General features: G+C 39.8%; 1 protein-coding gene across 1 annotated transcript in view; it reads left to right on the top strand.

The window, feature by feature from the left end:
• LOC104859953 (cytochrome P450 2J2) overlaps window positions 1-23,773 on the top strand; it is a 36,762-nt gene that overhangs the window by 3,647 nt on the left and 9,342 nt on the right. Inside the window, exons 2-7 of the mRNA XM_010620858.3 lie at window positions 6,147-6,309; window positions 8,375-8,524; window positions 8,847-9,007; window positions 10,163-10,339; window positions 19,447-19,588; window positions 22,861-23,048. Of these exons, the coding sequence (XP_010619160.1) occupies window positions 6,147-6,309; window positions 8,375-8,524; window positions 8,847-9,007; window positions 10,163-10,339; window positions 19,447-19,588; window positions 22,861-23,048 (981 nt within the window). The remainder of the gene's footprint in view (window positions 1-6,146; window positions 6,310-8,374; window positions 8,525-8,846; window positions 9,008-10,162; window positions 10,340-19,446; window positions 19,589-22,860; window positions 23,049-23,773) is intronic.

Raw genomic sequence — 23,773 nt, 5'->3', positions numbered from 1 at the left:
TATATATATATGTATATATATATGTATATATATATATATATATTGGAATACTTTAATACCAGCTGCTTTTAAATCTTTAATTAGCCTATAATTCCCACAGTTCTCATTTAAGTTGAGAGTCTCCTTGTTCTGGATGAGGCGATTAATTTTAAACTATTCCCTGGATGTTTTGTGCATGTTGTTATAAGCCTTATTCTGCATAATATTTTAAAATTAGTAGGCAGCCTTTCAGTTTCTGAATGTTCAGTTCCGTGAGCCCCAGTTCAATTGTGGACTGTAAAGCACTTCAGTGCTATTCTGGCCCACAGCACTGTGTTTCTTCCTCCCACAGGAGTCTGCCTTATATTCTTGTACTATGGGGAGAAAGGAGACACAGGGAGAAAAGAGGGAACCTTCCTTACTACAAGTGGATGGAAGTCAGAGGCTTCCCAGATCTACTTCATGTAGAAGGGCACCTCCTTATTACTGCAGGACAAGGTTGCAAATCAGAATTCTGTTGCAGACATCTCCTGGAGTCTCTGTGGAGCAGTTCAGGGCTTGAGTACCAAATTCATGGCATACAATCAGCAGAGCAGGTACACCACAGAGGGCAAAAGAATATCTCGTGTCCAGGAAAGTTTGGTGTTGGCGAGGTACATTTCACTTCACCATGTTTGTACTCAGAATGGAGAGGCCAACAAGCTTCTGCCCTGTTGGGCTGCACTTTTCCTAGACCTTTGACTGAAGAACACAGGCTTGTTTTCTTGGAGTTTTGCTTTAGTCAAGTGGGATAATAATAACTAGGAGTAAAATAGACTGCTTTTATTCAATCTTGCTTGGATTAAGAAGTTCATTCTGTGTTCCTATTTTGCTACTAGGGCAGGTGTGCCTGGAGAGGGTGCCTACTGCCACGAAACAGAGGTGTGATAAAGCTGAGTCTGGGATCTTATTTTTGACCAGTGACTTTTTTTTATGAAATAGTTTATTTTTATTGTATAAGACTGGATATTTTATGTATCCAGATATAAAGCAAATTGAGATATATGGTATAATTAGGATACAATTATGTTAGTATTCTTGCAATGGGAAGACACTAACACCAACGGTGTGTTAAGTCTTGGATCAGGCTTTGGGGCTCATTTCCATTCAGTCTCCATGGGAAGCGTTTATGTTAGGTTTCAGCTGGTGGTGACCATTGTGCCCCTGAGGAAACTTGCCAACAGGAAAGGGTCGTGTGATTTGCCCAGCTTATTCCAGTAGATGCTGGAAAACAACCTTGTGCTCAATATTATAAGACCTGTAAACATTTTCTACATTTGTAACGTGATATTTCAAGAGGTAATTAGAGAATAATTAACGTTGGGTACCAAGTAACTAACAGGATATTATCCATAGATGTGTCTCCTCGAAGACACTTAAGTGCTGTCAGTGCCAGGCCCAGTACTGAACATTGTGTGACAAGATGGGTGGTGGAAACTCTGAAACCAAGTGGGAGTCAAGAAATGGTATCACTGTCCGTGGGCAACCTTGAAGGTGATCTTCTGTACAGCATTGGAAGAAATTGCCTGGATGTTAAAGGAATATTTGGCAATTGGCTAAATGGAGAAAGAAAATAAGAAATTTTACATGTGTGAAATGTCATGTGCTACAGTAAGGTGAGACCAAGGGGAGGAAACCAGCCAGTCTGCGTGGCAGGTGGCCAGCCTCACTGCTCTCCCACTCCCACTTTCTAAACATTTCCTACCATAGCCATGTGGCTGGTGATAGGAACACGTATTGAAACAAAAGGAAAATCTCATCAGAGTATAAAGGACGCGCATGGTACAGAAGTTGTACAAATCAAGGAGTAGCTTCCTCATGGAGGTGATTGTAACCCAGACCCCAATACACAAGGATGTGAAGAGCAGTGAAAGATGATTCTCACCGACAGAGTGCTCGGACACAGCGTGCAGCGCAGGATAGGGAGGCTCTGTCCACACCCCCTGCAGACTCCAGCTCCTCCTGAGTTACTGCTTCTGTCTCACACCAGCATCGTCAGGTGGGGGTCGGGTCCCACGGGAAGGGGAAATGGAAATGGCTGTGTGACGGGGAAGCTCTCTTTAGAAACGGCTCACCAAGTAAAGGGGCTCCAGGTCCTCCGCTTCACGGAGAACTGAACAGGGAGAGCCAAAATGGCGGCAACACTTATGTGAAATGGGGCTGGGGGAGAAACTAGCTCTGCAGGGCAAATTTGGACTGCACAATAGAGGAAAAGAGAAAAGCAGAAATCAAAGTACTCCCTGGCAGTCTGGGAGACAGAATGGGTGACCATGAAGAGTCGTGATCCTGGGCTCCTGTGGTTTCCCATCTCTTTGATGCTGTCCACATCTCCTGGGGCTCTTTTCATGGGGTCTGGGGAGGCAGTGCTGTGTTATCCTGGGATCCGCCAAGCCTCTCTCCCCAGGCAGCCTAAGCCCCGCCCTGTCTCTTGTCTCAGATGGTGTTGAGAAAGCAGCTTTCATAAAGCTGTGACTCCCAAGATGCACACACAACACTTCTCAGGTTTTTGCCCACACCTGGAGAGACTGGAAAGTGAGATATTTGTTGAAGTCACATGGCCAGCCGGTATGGAGGCAGCTCCATCACCCCACAGAACACAGGGAAATTTCTTCACAGTTTCCCCGAAGAAGGAGCCCTACCGCGTGTGTTAGAAAGAACCCCAATTCCGGCACTAGCTGTGTGCTACCTCCTTGTGCTTGTTTCCTAAACCCAGGAGGAATACTGTGCAGCACTGGCAGTGAGCACAGGCACAGGGGCCGCACTGGGCATGCAGAAGCCCCTCGTGGAGCTCGCGAGCCAAGGCCAGCATCGCCCCAGCAGCCAAACCTGCAGATTTAATTGCAGAGTCCACACTTTGAGATGAATAAGTGGGTTGTGGGTTAAGCTTGGGCACTCGGCCTCTAAATGGTTCACTGTCACTGCTGTACAGGCTTATTATAAAGATAAATCAATTCACTGTGAAGTTACTGTCAGGATACCCAGCACAGAGTTGATGCTTACTTCTATGTTTTTCACACTGCTCTTCTCTGCCCAACCTCATTGTAATGTACTGCAGAAAACTCCATGTTGGTTGAATGCCAAGTATGAGTTATCTTGTTTGCAAAAACCTTCAATTTCCTGCCTTAGCATCTGCATATGCTGTTCTCACAACCTACAGAGACTTTGCCTTCACATGACGTGTCTTCTTGCTACCCTCCTGAATTTCATGTGGTATCTGGCCCAAGTCCCATTTAAAGTGTTCTGTTATATCTTAAGTGGATATTCATCTCTTGTGATAGCCTCTTTTCCCTCCACACCAGCATTCTAGCATATGCTGTCTTTGGCTCTGCGTGTACTTTTTCTCATGGCAAGCCTCTATACACAGAGTACAGTTGAGATCACTGTGCTTAGCAGGAGTGTTGGCCACAGGAGATTTTCACATGCACAACTGTATTCATGTGTACATGGTTCTGTGGTCCATGACATGGACTCAATTTTCAAAATATTTCATGACTAAAATCATTAACAAACACACAACTTTATTTTTATTTACTACAGTTTCTTTTAGTCTTTTTTTTGGACATGGTTTTCACTATATAAAAATAATTTTAAATACAAAAGTAATACACGTTTAGACAGCACTTTAAAATACAGTTTACAATTTAGCAAGAGGTATAGAATATTATCTTCTTGTGCACCCCCCCCCACACTGCAATATTTCTGTAAGACTTTGGTATATATCTTTGCATATTTGTATAGCATCAACATTAAGTTATATTTTTAAATTTTTATTAAAATTTCTATGATCCCAAATAAACAACCGAACACCTCATAAAAACAGTTCTGAAACATATCAAGTTGGTTTTTTAAAAATACACCATAAAATTTGAAGATTTAAACCTAAGAAATACTTAGAAATAGCATGCCCTTTGGGATCACACACACACACACACACACCTTACACATGCACACCACACACAGGAATTCACATACACTGAATTCTCTGGAAAATTCAGGGCAACAAGCCCTCAGCTAGTGCTAGTGCAGGTGTGAATTGGTACACTCTTTCTTTGTTCTCTCTTCATTTCTTTGTTTAGATGGTTTTTAAATTTTAGAACTTGGACTGAATGAAACCTCTCTTCTCATTCTTCCTGTGTCTTGCTGGTTCAATCTCTTGTCTCAGTAGCTTTTGCCTCCCAGTTTTCATCACTCTAATCCTTAATTTTGGTGATCTTTATTTTTAAACACTTAATTTTATGGTTGCAGTTTTCCTTTCTAATATGAAATGTTTCATACTGCTTTTGCTTGCCTTTTTATAACACCTTATTGATCATTTTTTGATTTCACTGTTCATGTCTGTTTATAAGTCTGTTTTAGCATTCTGAGTGTATTATTTTTCATCCTTTCTGCTATTTTAATGACCTATTTAATCACATACTTTGAAAACTATGTCCTGCCTTAGGAAGTTTTCTCAGGTGCCCTCTGGGTCATTTAATCCATGTGGAGTAATTGGAAAAAACAAAAACAAAAAACACCACCACCACCACCAACAACAAAAAACTTCAGTGAATTTAAGAAATATTAGAATTAATGGTGGGAATCTAAGAGGCCATTTGACAGCAGCACTGTTACATGGTTGATAATATAAAAGTTTTTGGCCCATCTGTAAAACTATAAAACTACACAGGCGGAGAACTCATAGAGATGGAATGTTGCCGTTGATTTCAGTGAGGTGTTGGAGTGCTGATCCTTCCCCAGTACAAGCTGAGATTCTAGTTTGTGTATTATCACCTGTTAGACCTATCTCTTAACAATAATATGAAAGTTTGAGGTGTTCCAAAAGAATCAGGGTTGAATATTCCAAATTGTTCATGAAACACATCTCATGATGTTGAGAAAGAAAATCTAGGCATTCGTCAAGATATAATAAAATTTTTCTTGTCATTGCTTAGAAAAAAATGTACTTCTTGGGTCTGTCCTTATAGCAAGTCAGAACAGACTGTGCTAGTGATTAAGGTGGATTAATACAAGACTCTGGATCAAAAGAGCAATGGAAGCTTTGAGTCAGCTTCTGCATTTCTGTAAGTACAGTGTGCTGGGTAAAATGAAAATTTTCCATCTGAAGTTCACGTCTTTGTGCCCCAGTCTTACCAATGCCTGAAAATTGCCTCACTCAATACTTTCGTCACTGTGTGTATATCATTACTTCAGCTACAACTCATGTTTTTCCTAAAAAAAAAAAATCCTCAGTACCATAGGGCACTGGTGAGATAATAGGATGAGTCACGAGAGAAGCCTGACGTGGTACCCAGAAACATGGCTGGCTGTGACAGTGAGGGCCCCTTCCACACCCCGGTGTGCTCTTCTTCTCCTTGTCAAGAGCCAGCATCTACATTCTTTTGCCCACAGAGCTTGTTCCTGCCTCAGAGACGGGCTGAGAGGCTGTATACATGGAACCAGAACTGAAAGTGACTTCCACATTGCTCCTTTCAGTCTTCTCCACGGGATACTTTGAGAGAGGAAAAATTTTTTATAACTTAGAAACTGAGGCTCAGAAAGTGAAGTATCTTCTCTGAGAGCCCATCAGTAGTAATCCACAGAGCCAAGTCCTTGCATAACGCTAGAGCTAGAGGGATGGCTTCATGCCTGATAACAACTTACAGTGCACATCCCGTTATCTGGACTATCATGGAAAGGGTCACTCTTCTCAGGCTGCATGGTTACGTTGCTTCACTAAGAGGGCTGCCCTTGCTACACCAGACTCAGAATAAACACGTCTCCTCCTTCTTCAGCAGGCCAGGTGTGCTGAGTGCTCTGTCTTCACTAGATTCTAGGGTGTGCCAGGTTAGAGACGCTGTGCATTTTATGCAGTTGTATCCTGACGCCTCCTCTAGGAGAGAGGCTCATTCAATTCCTAGGTGGAAGATTTGAGTACATTTTTTAGGGAACTTCCATCCTGAAATGTATTGAATTTGATGTGATTAAGAGAGGGGAAATAGTTCAGAAACACATCCCAAGGAGCCAAGGAGCTGACAGCTCCTCACGAACCCAGAATCCCTTCAAGACAAGCTCTTTTGATGTACTTACCCTCCATCACTGGACACATGAACATGTGCATATTCAACTGTGGCTATTTCACTTTTTTTTAGCATGTGAAGAAATATGGTAACCTTGTTAGTCTGGACTTTGCGAACATATCTACAGTGATTATAACTGGACTGCCCTTAGTTAAGGAAGTCCTTACCCACACGGACCACAATTTCATGAACCGTCCCGTGACCCCTATTCGAGAACGTATATCTGGTAATAAAGGTAAGTTTCTGGACCATGGTAAGTGTGTTCGAAATGTGCGTGGTAGGGTAAAAGTGCCTCTGTGTCTATAATTTTCCTAAACTCCCCATGCCAATGACATTATGAAATTTTACCTATTGAGGAAGCTGGGTGCTTATATTTCCTAATGAGAGAAGCTCCTCAGAGAACTTAAGAATGTCCACTTTGATGAAGATCTGGAAAGATCCACCTATCCTGTAGGATTCACTCTGCATGCTTGGATCATAAAGTGACTGCCTTGTGTCTTTCTGTTTCCCCATTCGGAACCTCTTACCTTAGAAAATGGATGTGACTGTGCTTTATCCTGCTGCTGCCTCTATTTCATTCTAGTGTTTTGTTCTCTATCTCTAAGGCCCTGCCACATAGTGTGTCTAATATCTTCTAATCTATATTAGAACAAGTTGTATACTTAAAATCATCATTAAGCAAGCTTAAACATTGAAAAGTTGAAATCCAAACCTCAGTCTTTTAAACTATCAAAACATCCTTTCCAGAAGCTTCGAATTCCTCTTTGAAATAGTCCATGAATTAATTCTGCAGGCATTTACTGCCATGGGAAGCCCGTGCTAGGAATAAATGATAGAAGAATGAGAAAAATGGTTCTCAGACATATCCTATAAAACTATCATGCTATCCAGAGAGAAGCACAGCATCCATGAAATGCAATAATAATAATAATAATAAAACAAATCTGTAAAAATGTTTTAGGAGAATCTAATGTAGTCCTGGAATTCAGAACAAGTGATGCGAGTAAAAACTATTTAATAAAATAAAAAAAAACACTCAATCAAGGAGAATAAATTATGAAGAGTACCAGACATGAGAAAAAGGACAAGGAAGTTGATGAAATGAAAAGTGTCCGATTATTGTAAAGGATTGTAAAGGCTATAATTAAATGGTTTTAAAACTGCCTGGCTAGGAATAACTCATGCAAGTTCTTTTTAAGGAAATTGGCTTTTTTCCTAGGGACTGTGTAAGCCCTTGAAAGATTTTCAGTGGAGAAAAAAAATCATACACTGTATGTTGTTAAGACTCACTAGGATGGCATGATAAAATGCAGCTGAGAAAGCAAGAGGCTTCTGTAGATTTTAGCTTCCAGAATGTGACAGCTTAGACCAGGTAGAAGGGAAGAAAGGATAGTGTATTACTAAAGGATGGTTATGATGAATTCCATGGATTCCACGTAATCACTAGGGAAAACTAGTAACACACAATGACTTCAGTGTAGGGGCAACAGTGTGTCGAGGTGCTTCCCACAGTTACCTGATGGAAAGAGGAACACATAGAGGTGAAGAAAGCATTTGAGAAGGGTTGGCTTTTGTTGGGAGTCCTACACATAAAGCCGAACATTTGAGCAGGATGGGCCAAGTTTGCAGTGCTTCAAATTGGCAAAGTTGAACGGACATTATAGAAAGGAGTATAGAGCCTGGGGACAGAAACAGCTGGTGAATAGAAGTAGTTACTATTTAAAATTAGAGGAACTGATGGGATTTCCAAAAATGGAATGTGGGATGAGAAGAGAGAAGGCTAGGGACTGACTCATGAAGACTTCCAGCGTTTCAGATTTCAGAGAACAAAATGAACCACAAAATAAGTTGCTCACACAGATTTAGGGGAAAATCTGTATGGGTGCTATCCTCACCACTACTGGACAAGAAGTGTGGAGAGCTGCAGAAAGTCCACATGAGGTAAGATTGAAGATTCCACTGGATTCACAGGAAACAGGGCCATTTCATTGTGATGGTGATGGACAGACAGGAACATAGGGAAATTGAAGAGTCCTCTAGAAATGAAGACATGGAAAAAATTTTGGCATTGGCTGTGTTATGAAACAAATAATGTTTTATGGAACACAACTAGGTGTCCTGCACCTTTGCATGTGCTATTATTTCTGTGCCAAATATCTATTCCTTCTTGCTTTCTTGAATTAGTCCTTGTTTTTTAAGGCCTAACTCAGATAAGAACTCCTGTAAAACCATTTTGTGACATCTTATGCCTCTGGGCTTTGGCCTGTCTATGTCCATTGTGCTGGCTTCTATTTCCCCAGGACTACTCATGTCCAGTGGCCAAATATGGAAGGAACAAAGAAGGTTCGCCCTGACCACACTAAGGAACTTCGGTTTAGGAAAGAAGAGCCTAGAGGAACGCATCCAGGAAGAAGCCCACCACCTTGCTGAGGTCATAGCAGAGGAGAAAGGTGAGCATTTCACAGTTTAGGTATGGGAAGTTGGGACCAAACCATTCATTGACCAGCTACTTATTAAGAAACTAAATCCAGTCCCTATGCCCAGCACTGTGCTAGGCCCTGAGTTAGCAAAGTACACACCTTCCAATGATGCTGTGTTCAAGGAGGATACAGTTAGACACTCATGAAACATGTTACCAAATTTAAACACTGGTCATAAATTTACTTACCATAACATTGAATGAGTCCTTACCATATCTTATATGTGACTAGAGCCTCAAATATGGTCCTGTGATTATTTGAAGGACTCATCTCTTCCTTTGTCCACCTCTAGGACAGCCTTTCAACCCTCACTTCAAGATCAACAATGCTGTTTCCAATATAATTTGCTCCATCATCTTTGGGGAGCGCTTTGACTACCAGGATGCTGAGTTTCAGGAGCTGCTGAGGTTACTGGATGAGGTTACCCATTTGGAAGCGTCTCCTGTGTGCCAAGTAAGCACTTCTCTTCCTACATCTTGCTCAGGAATATGAGGCTGATGTCAGACTCAAATGGGGTCTTCTCTTTAGCTTTTAGAAGTTTGAACCAAGAGTATAATAATTTAATATTAAGGTTAACAGAGACCACTTAAAAATTATTTTGTTGCATTCAGTTATTCTTCTTTTCTTTGTCCTTTTCTTTCTTCTTTTTTTGGTATTTCTCATTGAACCCAGGGTATCAGACATATTGGGCAACCAATTTAACTTTAAGCTGAATGCTCCAACCCAAATTTCTTTCTTTTTCTTTCTTTCTTTCTTTCTTTCTTTCTTTCTTTCTTTCTTTCTTTCTTTCTTTCTTTCTTTCTTTCTTTCTTCCTTCCTTCCTTCCTTCCTTCCTTCCTTCCTTCCTTCCTTCCTTCCTTCTTTCTTCTCTGTCTCTCTCTCTCATCCATTCTTTGCATCTTTTTTATTTCTTCCTTCCTTTCTTTAGTCTTTCTTCCTTGATGGATCCTCAGGTATAAAAGGGGTTGATGTTGGACTAACACCTGCATGCACTCAGGAGCTGGTGTTATAGAGATTTCAGAGGAAGAGCTTTCTAGTCAGAGTGAAAGCAACTGCTAAAGCCCTTAATGAGGAACCTCCTTGATGGGACCCCAGATGTCTCTGTGGAGTGTGCAGTCAATGATGACAGGGAGAGATAGAAGGCACATGGCCAATCTGTAGGGATCATTTTTGTAGGGCTTCTAAGCACAAGGAATAACTTTGATCTTAAGTATAGTGAACAACAATTGGAAAGTTGAGAGCCAAGGAATAAAGTTGTGTTCGAAGTGTTTAAGGATCCCTCTTCCAGTTGTATAAGGCAGTAGGCTGGGAATAGGTTGATAGAGGAATCAGAAAACCACTAAAACATTGCAAGCTTCCAGGAATGGGAAGCTGGTGCTTTGCAGTAGTGTGCCAAGCACGTGTGGGGCCGTGAGAAGCAGTCTGAAGCTCAGTATGTGTTGGATGGAGAGTTGAAATTCCTGTAAGACATGAGAGAGATGAGAGGAGTCCAAATGACAGCACAGTGTTACTGAGATCAAATAAAAGATGTAGAGGGAGAAGACTGTCGTGCAAAGTGCAAAAGCAGTGGCGTATTGTCTCCATGATCACGTTGTGTCTCTCCATTAGTTGTACAGTTTCTTTCCCCGGATAATGGAATTCCTCCCTGGACCTCATCGTACTCTCTTCAGAGACTGGGATGAACTGAAGTCATTTGTTTCTCGTGTGATTGAAAACCACAGGAGAGACTGGAATCCCGATGAGCCAAGGGACTTTATTGACGCTTACCTCAAGGAAATGGCACAGGTGAGAACACAAACTTGATTTCCATGTTGTGTTTTTCAAGTACAAAGAGAAACATGTTAGTTTCAAATTACAGCTCTGACAAGTGTCTGAGACTCTGTGGATTAGAACAGCACAGAGCTCTCTCACAGTTGTAGGTGTCAGAAATCCAAGATCAGATTCCCCAGGGGAAGTCAAGGTGCTGGCCAGGGCAGCTTCCTAGAGGTTGGAAGTCTCCTCCTCCACGACTCTTCCACCTTCCGGAGGCCAACTGCGCTCCTTGTCTTGTGGTCAATTCCTTGATTTTCAGTTCCAGGAGTGTAGCATCCTCTCTCCTCTCTGAGCTGGACTTCCAGCCGTATAGCTTCTCTCTCTGAGTCTGACAATCTGGCCTGTCTTTTATAAGGATTATTTGGGATAAGTTCTTCTTATCAAAAGACTTAGATCAATCACACCTGAAAAGTCCCTTTTGGCCTGTAAATTAATATACAAAGCACTCAGGTAAACACATCCCTGTACATAATTGTTTAGTTCACCAGAAAGAGTAAAAATAGTATTTCATACTTGTAGGTTGTCATGAACTCAGGAAGCTAAAATAATTAAAAATAAAAACAGCCATAGAGAATGAGAAAATAGATTCATTCATAGGAAAATGGATACATATTGAAGATATACTCCTAAGTGAAATAAATAAGGCACACATGTGTAAATACCGAATAGTTTCTCTGGTGTGAATAATCTGCAATAATACAGAAGATCCTAATAAGATAACTGACATTGAGAAATGGGAAGGAAGGAGCTAAAGGTGTAGGGAAGGTGTGATGGACAGGGAAAGGGTAAAAAGGGAAAAGAAAAAAATGTGAGATAATGAAAAGATGGAAATAAAGTGGTTGTAGATGGGGAGGGGAGGAGGGAGTAAAGGGAGGGCAGGGACAAGGAGAGAAAATGAGAATCAAGACTTGTCATGTAGAGGTACAACATCCCAAGAATGAATGTAACTGTACTGTATCCCTAAAATGTACCAATAAACTCAATTAAAGCTGAAAAAAAACAAAACAAGTATCTAATGACATTTGGCTTATGGCCTTGAGAATGTCCAAGTAAGCTCCCTTTCCATCCCTTGTTCCAGTGGCAGCGAATGCATAGCACTCTTACGACGAGGGATTCTTTGTTGTCGTTGAGAGTTCTGAAAGGTTTATCATGACTGCAGTTCTCTTCCCCTATGACCGCAATTCTCTTCCCTACCCACAAGTGAAGGAGTTATGCACAAAGGGAAAAATAGCAATTGAGCTTCAGAAGTCCATTTCATTATTTCTTGGGACTGAGCCTAGTTCTCTTAGTGCCCACTGCACAACACAAGCTGAGTTGGATGCCAGAGTTAACCCTAAATATCAGAATAGGGTTACTCCCGTCTCATGCCTCCATCACACATTTTCGAGAAGCAGTAAAAAGCCAAACTGAATGCATAGCCTTAAGCAAAGTGGCCCTGTGACTACAGATGTCAATGAAGCAGTGTCATAAACTTTGACTCTTCAGATGATGGACTGCTCCTCCTGCAGTTGGTAGAATGGGAATTTGGTTGCATTTTCCCTCATCTGCACCTTACTGGCATAATATTTAGATGAGCTTTATTTTCTTCTTAGAGGAGGAGTCTTTACCTACCACATGGTATACAGTTGTGCGACTATCAACATTTAGAGAACTTTGAAAAATGGAACCTCCCAAAGAAAGGGGGAAAAGATGACAGAGAATCACATAGAATTAGTGAAGAAATGAGAAAGGTTTGAATTGGCAGAGTAATAGGGAGTTGGGATCATATTTGGACATAGAAGAATCCAGCTTATTTTTTGTGCTGTCAACACAAATATTTATTAGCTGCAGGACTTTTGTATCTCACAAGAGTCATGATGTCATTTTAGAGGGTGGGTAGTGCGTCCACTTTAAAGCAGGAAACTGAAAGTTAGCTGCAGGACTTTTGTATCTCACAAGAGTCATGATGTCATTTTAGAGGGTGGGTAGTGCGTCCACTTTAAAGCAGGAAACTGAAAGACTGCAATGTAATGTTAAGGGACGTGTCCTAGGTCATGCATCAGACAAGAGATACAGCTCATGCGGAAAGCCCAGCTGGTCATTCACATCTCATTTTTCCCCCACTGTGTTCCTAAACTGCAAAATTACAGGTACAAGTAAATGGTTATCTTGATTTCTTGGGGGTGGGTGGGTGGTGCTGGTGATCAAACTTGGGACCTCGTACTTGTAAAGCAGGCACAGTTCCACTGAGCTGAACTCCCAGCCGTTCTTAATTTTATTTCCTGGTTTTTCATTAGTATGTCTTCTGTCCATAGTGTTTGCATTCAACTCTAGGGTTTTGGTACTTGTGTGGAACACATTTTAATTCCATTTTCATCCCCTATCCCTCCTCCCTCTGACCTCCCTCCATCTCTTGATCTCCTTCCAATTTGAGAACCATCTATTTCCTGAATTCTTGTTATTTCTCTTTGGTTTTGCTTTTTGTGTATATTCTGGGTTTCTCATATAAGAAAAATCAGGCAATATTGAACTTTATGTGTGATTTATTTCATTATTTCATTTATAACATTATGGACTTGAGGGGCAACCATTTTCCTTTGAATGACTCAAGTTTGTCTTTCTTGATGGCAAAGTAGTAATCCATTGTGGGTAAATACCACATTTTCTTTATCTGTTCATCAGTTGATGGACACAGAGGCTGCTTCCAAGATTTAACTATTGTGAGTTGTGCTGCTACCAACATGGGTGTGCATGGATCACTGCAACATGATGTCTTTAACTGTTTGGGCATATATGTGGGAGGAAAATAGCTGGGTCAAATGGAGTTCCTAGTTTTAGTGTTTTGAGGAATCTCCATACTTATTTCCATAGTGGTTATACTAGTTTATATTCCCACCAGTAATGTAGAAGGGTTTCTTTTTCCCTACAGCCTCACCTACATTTATTATTATTTGATTTTTTTTGATGATTATCATTCTTTCAAGAGTAAGATAAAGTCTCAGTGTTATTCTTATTTGCATTACCCTGATGGCTAGCAAAGTTGTGCATATTTCACAATTCTCGGACATTTGTAGTTCTTCCACGAGAGCTACGTTTCACTTGCCCATTCTTTATTAGGTCTTCTTTTTTCCCTTAAGTGTAAGGATCTAAGTGTTTTGAGTTCCATATATATTCTAGATATTAGTGCTGTGTCTGAGGAATCGCTGTCAAACATATTTTTTTCCATTCTGTAGGTTGTCTCTTCACTCTATTGCATTTCACTCTCCCGGACCTTTTTTATATGAGATGGTACCATTTTGATTCTTTGTACCATTTCCCTTGCACGAGGGCTCTGTTCAAAAAGTCCTTCTTATGACTTCAAGAATTTCACCTGTTTTTTTCTTCCAACACTTTGAGAATTTCTATCTTGACATGTAGTTCCTGGATCTACTTTTCTTGTGGGTCTAAAGATGTAGGTTTAAAGTCTATGTTCTGCTTGTGGTAGCCAGTTTTCCTGACACCATTTATTAAAGAGGTTTTCTTTTCTTCATCATACATATTGGATGTACCATCGAAAAACAAATGATTGAATGTTCTTGCAGTTGGTTCTTCATCCTCTGTTCTGTTCCACTGATCCTCATGTATGTTTTTCTCGCATTTCCGTGCTGTTTTTATCACGGTAGATTTGAAATATGACTTCAAGTGCAGGATATTGAGGTCACCCACTTCATTCTTGTTGCCCAGTATTGGTTTTTCTATTCTCAGTCTATTCTATTTCCCTATGAATTTTATCATTTTTCTCCTATTTCTGTGAAGAATGCTGTTGGTAATTTGGGATTTCATTAAATGTATCAATATTTGAAATATAGCCATTTTAACCATATAATTTCTGTGTATCCAGGAACATCGATTTTCTGATGCCCACTTTGACTCCTTTTTTCAGAGTACTGAAGTTTTCATTGTAGTGGTCTTTCACTTCCTTACTTAGGTTAATTCAAACGTACTTAATTATTTTCAGGGCTATATTGAATGGTATTGTTTAACATATTATCTTTTTCAGTGGATTCATTACAGATATACAGAAAGCTACTGATTATTCTGTGTTAATTTTGTATCCTGCTCTACTTCTGAATTTGGTTATTAATTCTAACAATCTTTTCCTGAAGTTTTTGTGTCTCTTTGAAGAGAATCATATCACTGCAAATAATGAAAATTTTTTGCGTTCCTTTACTATATATATATATATTCCTTTTTATTTTTCTTGCCTGATTGCTTTTCTGATGTTTTGAATCCTATGTTAAACAAGACTGGTGACAGTAGACATCTGTCTTTTGTTATTGATTTTAGAGGGAAAGCTTTCAGTTTTCTCCCACTTAATATGAAGGTAATAATAGATGTCATAGGTATCATTTATCAGATTAAGATAAGGTAAATATGTACATATTTCCTTCAGTGTTTACAACATGAAAAGATGTTGGCTTTTGTCACAGGCCTTTTCCTGCACATATTGATATGATCATGTGACTTTTGTCTTTTCTTCTGTTTGTGTGATGTAATACATTCTTTATTGCATATGTTGAACCTTCCTTGCATCCCTAAAGCCTACTTGGCATGATGTACTATCTTTTGGATGATTGGCTGCATTCTGTTTGCCAGTGTCTTGTTAATGTGTTTTGCATCTATATCCATGAAGATCAGTGTGTAGTTCTATTTATTAGTGGGATCCTTGTCTAGTTTTGGAATCAGGGTAATGCAAAGCTTCCAGAAATGACTGTGGGAGTACTGCTTTGCTTTTGATTTCGCTAAAGATCTACCGCAATAGGTGTGAGATCCTCTCTGAAGTTGTAGAATTCAGCAATGCATCCACTTGGACCTGGGCTTTTCTTAGTTGTTTGGTATTTGTTAGTGCTTCAGTTTCATTGCCTGTTATTGGACGATTCAAGGTTTTTCAATCTTTTTGGTTTAATTTTGATAATTCGTATGTATCTAAGAATTGATCCATTTCTTCTGTGTTCTCCAATATATGGCACATAAGTCTTCAAAGTAGTCATTGATAATCTTCATTTAGGCAATGTTCATTGTAATATCGTTTTTCATGTCTAATTGTGGATTTTTCCTTTCCCTCTATTTAGATTGACTAGGAGCTTGTCTTTTTTTTATTGTTTGAAGAACCAACTCTTCAATTTATTAATTTTTTAGATTTTTTTTGGTCTGAACTTAATTGTACTGTGGCCTTTATAATTTCCTTCATTTTAGTAGTTTTGGGTAAGGATTCTTTTTGTCTTCCTAGGGCTTTAAGGTGCACAGCTAGGTAGGTTATTTGGCTCACTCTATTTTTGTGATGTGGGCATTCAAAGATGAGAATCTCTCTCTTAAGACTGCTTTCATCCTCTGCCATACATTGTGATGCATTGCGCTGGTAGTATGTTTTAGATCTACAAAATGTCTTATTTCTTCCTTTCTTCTGTGATCCATTAATTATTTAAGAGTGTGTTTAAGAGTATTTGACCTGTCTTTTTGTGGTAGTGAAGTGATGAGGTGTCCTGCTAAAACCATGTTTACATTTATCTGATCTTTTATATCCACTGGTTTGTTTTCTAAAGTTGGGTGTGCTGGTGTTTGTTGCACATATGTATAAATGTTATCTCTTTATGAAAGGAAAAGTCTGAAAGACATCTTCCCAAGAATTCTGACCTTTCCCCTAAATCTCCTAGCCTCATGATAACATGAATATCCCTAAAAACCTGGCTTAATTCCTGTTTCTAGAACAGACCATTACAGACCAAGAGCCCGTCAGCTTCAGAATAATAGGAAATCTTGCAGAAGCATGAAATGGTCCAGTGACCTTGAACTAGATAAACTGATCCTTGATTTTTAGGCTATGAGTTTATTTTGGTTAAATGTGTTCCTTTTGTATGGCAGCCATTGGATTTTGTTTCTTGATCCATACCACCAACCTCTGTGTTCTTTGATCTATACCACCAACCTCTGTGGGAATCCGGACTGTTCGCATTGAGAGTTGTTACTGAATGGTATTGACTTATTTTGTCCTTGCGTTATTTTCCTGTTGCTATCACTCACTTTTCTGCTTAACTGTTAACCCCTCTGCCCCAGTGTATTCATGCTATCGGACTTTTTGACATTGTTGGTTTGTCTCTTTTGAGGCTATCCTTGAGAATTGTTTTTTAAAGTGCTGGATTGGTAGTCATGAATTCATCAGGTGGTCTCGTCATAGAAATATTGTATTTCTCCATTGATTTTTGAAAGATATCTTTTGCAGGATATACTAGCATGGGTTGGAATTTGTTTTCCTTTAGGGCTTGCAAGACTTCACTCCAAGCTTTCCTGGCCTTGATGTGTTGAAAAGTCTGCAGCAATTTTAATGAATTTGCTCTTAAAAGTGATTTGTTGCTTTTCTCTGACCACTTGATTCTGTTCTTACGTTGGACTTGCAGGATTGAGTCGATGATGTGCCTCAGAGAGGTTCTTTTCTGATCATGGCTATTTCTGATTATATATGCCTCTCTTCTCTGTATGTTCAGTTATTTTCCCTTATGTGTAAAGTTTTCTGTAATTATTTAATTAAACATGTATTTGTGCCATTTGTGGTCTTTTCTGATTTTTTTGCTAACTCCAATTAATCTTACATTAGTCTTTTTATATTATCTAGGAGGTATTGGATCTATTTTTCATTTTCTCTTATTGTGTTTAAGATACCTGGCTTTAATTAGTCACCCATAACCCTGTCTTTTTTTTTTAATTATTATTATTATTTTTGGTACAGGGAATTGAACTCAGGACCTTGAACGTGCTAGGCAGGTGGTGGCACCACCGAGCTAAATTCCTGGCCGAGCCTTTTAATTTTGACACCGTCCTCACATTGATCGATTGCACTGCCCATGCATATCATAAAATTTTTAATCTCCTGAATTTTTATTTGTAACCTTTTTATGGATTCTAATACTTTTTCATGTTGGTTATACATGTTTTGCGTCATTTTATTCAGATTGCTAGCTATCTGTTAATGTCTTCTGCAGACACGCTGATAATTTTGTTATTTGGCCCATTACCTATTTTGCTAGCTCCTCTATTATCTTTTTGAATAATTCAAGTGTGTGGCTTTTGATTTTCTCCCCTTTGATGCTACACAGACCAGCTTTAGGGGAGTATCTTCTCCTGTTTGTGTTTGTTTGTTTGGTGTAGTGAGGCTTGTGGCTTAACTATAATCATAAGATTTGTTGCTCTTATGGAGACCTCATTGGTTAAGGTCTACTTTTCAGTGTTTCCATCTTAGTGTGACTATTAGCCTTGTCCTCTGACTCAGAATGCAATTATCTTCATTTCTCTTGGAGAAAAGGTTGCAGCATATTTGGTCCAGTATCTAGTTCTTCTGGTATCAGCCACAGTATTGTTAATGACGACCTTCAGGCAATCCAGATATTGGCATCCTGAGGATAATAGCATCAACTATGTAAACTTTTCTATAATGTTAAAAGCAGCAATAGTAATAGCATTAAAGACAAACCATAAGAATCAATAATGTACTGCCCTTAACCCTAGAAAAGAGAACTCTAAAATTATCATATGAACACTAAGACAAACTAAATATTAACTTAGTATTGATTCACAGTAAATATCTACTAAACGTTCCTTCCACTAACCACAGAAAAGTACTCACCAATAATAATGAATCTAGACATTCATAAAACTTAATAGTTATGCTAGAAAAGTAGAGGTCTTAGTTACTTCTCTTGTTGCTGACACAAAATACCTCCAGCCCACAAGTTAAAGGAGGAAAGGTTTATTTAGCTCACAGCTTATAAAGGTTTCAGTCCATAATCAGCTGGCTCCAGTGCTGGTTTCACATAGGGAAATAGTCCCTGGTGGACAGAAGGCAGGTAACACAACAAAACAACCAAGTGATAACCACAGTTCTTTCTGCCCCTTTTATCTTATCCAGTCTACTTAGGGTGTGTAGCACTCACACTCTTAAACATAGGGCCCTTGAACCTAACATTGCACCATGAGTCACTCCCAGAATCACACACTCTAGACCAGCTACTTTTGTAAAAGCCCCGCCTATGACTGCATGATCCTGTGGGGGGATATCTAGACATGAGCCATAACATACAGGGTGTGAGGAACTTGAGAATGAAAAAGGTTAAAATTTTTAAAATCTATGGTATATAAAATGGATGAGAGAGAAGTGAGAGAGAGGCCATATTGGGGAGTGAAAGGAAATTAATAATGTTAGAAGACAGTTACAGGAGAGAATGAACAAGAAAATGAGTAAAAGAAAAACAGAAAAAACTAGAAGTGAAAGAGGAAAAAAGTTTGGAGGGGATAAGAGAGAAAAGAAACTAAAAGGTAAAAGTAAAAAATTGTTTTTTTAAATAATGCCCTCCAAAAAACTGATGCAAGAAAGAATCACGAAAGAAGTTAAAAATATTCAATGACTGAGTCAAAAAAGAAATTCTTCCATGTTTCAAAATGAGTGGTTTCCTTCCAAAATCTCCAGTCTTAGAATCCAGCCAGTCCTGATTTTCCCTACCCAGATTTAGGACTATGGGCTTTTAAGTACCTCCCCTGCACCAGAGACCATTCTGTCTGTTTACCCCAAACTGCGGTTACTACTGTTCAAGCGTGATGTGTCCTTGCTTACCTTGGTAGGTATAAAAAGCTATCATCCCTCTGATCTCTACCGGAGGTAGCCCTAGGGGCTGGATTCCAGTGGACTGTTGGTCTCATTCTGCCCCTCCCTCTTTGGGTATTGTCCTCATCCCAGATCAGATTGGTCAGTTAGTTCAATTTTCTGCTGCCCCAGGTTGGAGTTGGTGGATGGTCACACCGTGTGGGGGTTGGCTATAGTCTGCTTTCATTGGTGGTTCCTATGCTCGGGTTTGTGTGGCCTCAATTTTCTTGATTTTCAAACACTGAGTATTGATGAATTTATTTTAATTTCAGGAGTAGGGGTAAGTGGACACTACTGGTATTACTTCTTCTTGAGAAGGTCAAAAGCATAATAGTTTCTCCTTTTTTTTCTTTCTTTCAAACTTTTTGCTATCGTATGGTGTCAACCACATAGTCTCTGAATGAACCTTAATAACCACCATCCTCTCTAGTACCCAGACAAGACCACTTCCAGTTTTGATGAAGAAAACCTCATCTGTAGCACCCTAGATCTCTTTTTTGCTGGGACCGAGACAACATCCACCACACTGCGCTGGGGTCTGCTATACATGGCCCTCTACCCGGAAGTCCAAGGTAAGTGTGCAGTGTGTGCTCCTGACCAGGCCAAGTGGTGCTCCTGGAATGCAGGACAGCTTGGTAGTCTGAGAAGGCACACAGCACAGTCACAAGGTGATATCTACTTGTGTATCGGTACGTTCTTCAAATCTATTCTCATTTTCCTTCTAGGAAAGAGTAGCAGTCTCAGATGGAAATCCATTCATTACCTTCCTTTCTCTGTACTGGGTGCTGTCTGAAGTTGTTAGTGTGCTATGCAGCGTCCTTCTTTCTGCATGCCCGGCTTCATACCCACTGTGATATATGGGGGCTTCCCTGAAGTACATTTCATTCCCTTGTCACCATTCTTATCTGTGCCCTCAGTCTGAATGTGCTCTTTCCTCTACCTTGAAGCTACTTCCCCACTTTCTCCTCAGAAAAAAATTAATGGCCTCAATGTCCTCCACTACTCTAGGATATTACTGGGTTGGCACTTACTAGTATTTTTTCTTATGCCAGAAATTACTTAAGGTAAATAAATTAATGTGCTTGTCACACAGCATTCTTTTTTTTTTTGTTTTTTTTTGTTACCGGGGATTGAACTTGTGTCCTTGTGCTTGCGAGGCAGGCAGCAGAACCACTGAGCTAACTCCTCGGCTTCACACAGCATTCTTATAACAACCCCTCAGCCCACCATCCCACCATAGGCAGTGACTGTTCCCCTCCCTGTTGTTCACACAACTTTCAGAACAGTTTGAGCAGGTGGTGCCTGGAGACTCTCATAACATAACTTTGCAAACTATGGATTGAAATTAAATAAAGAGGCATGAAACAAGTTTTGTGAATCAAGACTGACTTTTGTCCTTGTGATAAACACAGAATAGATGACATTAGAGTGCTTTCCACATACATTGGTAACTCTCTTTATACTACCTGCTTAATATATTGATATAAAAATCATGCTTATATGTGTGTTTATTTGTGTAGATACATTTTGAATCATGATATAAAATATATTACTATCTAAGGAGTCTATTTTAAAAAACAAAGGTTAAAACTTCTGAGTTCGGATGTTGCGTCAATGTTCTTAAGAGGAGCAGAAGGGATTTACTAGGTAAGCGTACTGGGTGAGATGCAGAAGAATTCACAAATATCCTGTATGAGCTGGAAAATCAGAGAATCCAGTAACTGTTCAACCCAAGAAGATGGAAAGCTCCGAACGAGAGGGATCAGGGATGCAAACCAGTCAAAGGTCACAGGCCTAGAAGAGAGACACTGTAGAGAAACAAATGGAAGTGTGCATTGGGAGGCTGAGGAACTGGACAGCCATGTCCCAGGCAATGCCAAGACTTGAGCTCTTCCAAAATAGGGACACTTCCTTCTTCTTCCCTTTTCCATCTCATCCAGGATGGGTTGTCTTTGCTGAGTTTGCTGCCCTATATGTCAGTCATGTATGGACACACCTAAAAGTGCACTTTACTAATCTGCTAGGTGGTTCTGCTCTGGGCAAGCTGATCTATCGCAATAATGATCACAGATGTAAGCTGGGCTTCTGGTATAGAGGATCCAAAACAAGAATCAATTACAGTCAGAGAAGTTTACAGCTGTGTTCATAGCAGCAGTTTTCAATAGCGAAGAGGTGAAAGTAAGCTAAGTGTTTATCTGCCATGAAGGAGTAAACAAAATGTGGAATACACATGGAATGGTATTCAATCTTAAAAAGGAATAAAATTCTGAGGTACGCTATTGCAAGAACATTGTTAACCAGCCACAATAGCATAAATGCTGCACAATTACACTTATATGAGTGATTTAGGGTTGTCAAATTCACTGTGAAGAAACAGAATTGAGGTAGCCATGTGTTCAGAAAGGAAGAAATGAGGCTTCCTTTGTTAATACGGAGTTTCAGTTTCACAAGGTGAAAAATTTTAGAGGATGACTATACAGCAATGCAAATATATGCAAAATTAATCAAGCATAAGTTAAAATGACAGTATATTTTATATTGTATATAATTAAATGTATGGTACTTAATTATGGTATATAATTAAATGTATGGTACTAATTAAATGTATGGTACTTCAATTAATTTTCCTTCATAAAAAAGGACAGTAAACAAATGTTACATTTTATTTGTCTCTCAGGTAAAATAACTCTAAGCTTTGTAAAGCTCTTTCCATTCTAAAGACCTTTCAACTGTCCCTCTGTTGTGTCTAGAATGAGGCCTTTCTTCCCACCCTCTAGTACCCTCCCCAAGAAGACTGCCTGTCCACATTAAGAGGAGAGAGGAAAAGGCAGCAAATGCTGTTCTCAGGATGAAACATCTCTTCTGCTTACATTTCATTCACCAAAACTTAGTGTTATGGCCACATGTAGTCAAAAGAGAACATGGGAAGTGTAGTTTTCAACTGGACAACTAGGTATTCAGCTGAAATCTCTGTTATTGTGTAAAGAGAAGAGAACACATTAGGTGGGTGGCAGGGAGCGGATTCTATCATTGCTTTGGATCCTCGATTGAATCCGTTCACATAAATCTCAAAGAATCCCTAAAACATAGGTATATTTACCCTCATTAATTAGACATAAAATTGAGACTGTGAGGCCTTCAGTAGCTTGCAGCAACAACATTGTAGAGGAGGAGTTTGGTGTTGACTTTTGACATATATATATATATTTTATATATACACACATATCTTGGAGAAGTTAGAGTCTGTAGATCTGCTGTGTGTGACAGTTTGTGTCCTCTCCAAGAAATCCATGTGTTGATGCCTAATTATCAATGTGATGGTAAGGGGGGACCTCTGATGTTATTAGCTCTCAGGAATGGGACTGTTTTCCTAAACAAAAGAGGTTTCAGAGGGCTGTATTGCTCCTCGGCACATATCAGCACACAGCAAGGAAGTACTGTCTGTGGGTGATAATGTGGTCCTACCAGGTTTGTTGGGGATTTGATCTTGGATTCCCCTGGATCCAGAACTGAGAAATAAAATTATGTGGTTGGTAAGCCACTGCAGGGAACTTTATTATAGCAGCCTCACTAAGACCTGACTCTACTATGAGATTAGCAATACTCAGTCTGGATATTCAGTTCTTTAGGTCACCCAAGCTCAAGGAAATTTACAGCACTAGCAATTTTCTAAATAAGCCCTAAAAAGGGGAAAGGTCCATTTTGTTGTTCTGCAGACTGACCATAGCTAAAATATACCAGGGAAGCTCTTATAGAATATTGCTATATCTAAACAAGAAATCGTAGAATTTTAAGAAATGATTGACACTGTTGTGTCAATAATTGACATCCCCTTCTCTTGCAGAAAAAGTACACTCTGAGATTGACAGAGTGGTTGGCCAGGCACAACAGCCGAGCTTGGCCAACAGAGAGTCGATGCCCTATACCAATGCTGTCATCCACGAGGTGCAGAGAATGGGTGACATCGTTCCTCTGAATGTTCCCAGGGAAGTGAGTGTTGATACCGCGTTGGGTGGATACCACCTGCCAAAGGTAAGCAGACACTCTCAGGCTTTGTCTTCAAGCCCGTTTTTGACCTCATCCTGGGAAATTATGAAACATGTTCCAGTCCTAAGGAATTACTTACATGAGCAGAGTGATATATCATACGTGATTGTCTTAATGCCTGACATCCACAATTTAGGAAGAAAGGTTTATTTCTGCTCACAATTTGTAGAGGTTGCTATCCATGGTTAGGTGGCTCTGGGCCACGGTGACATGGCAGAGGTGCATGGTACCGGGGATGCAGCTCATGGCATGGTGGGAAGCAGGGAGAAATCAAGGGAGGAGACAGAAAGGCACAGCCATGCAGGTCATTCCCCCAGTAAGCCACCTCCCCTGAGCAGGCATCTGTAACCGGCCAGACATCATGAGGAAAATCTATGACAAAATCTTGTAGTTACAGAATGTTAAATGTGAAAGGTCATATGAGACATTCACCCCTCCAGTCACTGTAACACTGCTGTTTCTAACATAATTTCCCTGCTAGTATTACTTCACCTTTTACTTTCAGCCCAGCCCTGTGATAGGCAATTATGTCTAAGAAAGGGAGCTGTGCAGTATTAATTAATATTTAAAAAGATAAACATTTGTTAAGCAATGATTATGTATATTAGACAAGTGCCTGTTTTAGAATGTTTTAGTTCTCAGGGTAAATTTTGTTTTTATCATAGATTTAGGTGAGGCTCAAGGAAATGATTTTGCAGGAAATTTCTCAA

This window comes from Fukomys damarensis, unplaced genomic scaffold (genome assembly GCF_012274545.1).
Source record: "Fukomys damarensis isolate Sample0158 unplaced genomic scaffold, DMR_v1.0_HiC HiC_scaffold_23, whole genome shotgun sequence".
In the NCBI taxonomy this organism is placed as follows: Eukaryota; Metazoa; Chordata; class Mammalia; order Rodentia; family Bathyergidae; genus Fukomys; species Fukomys damarensis.
The sequence above is the reverse complement of the archived record's forward strand: the minus strand, read 5'-3'. Positions and strand labels throughout refer to the sequence as shown.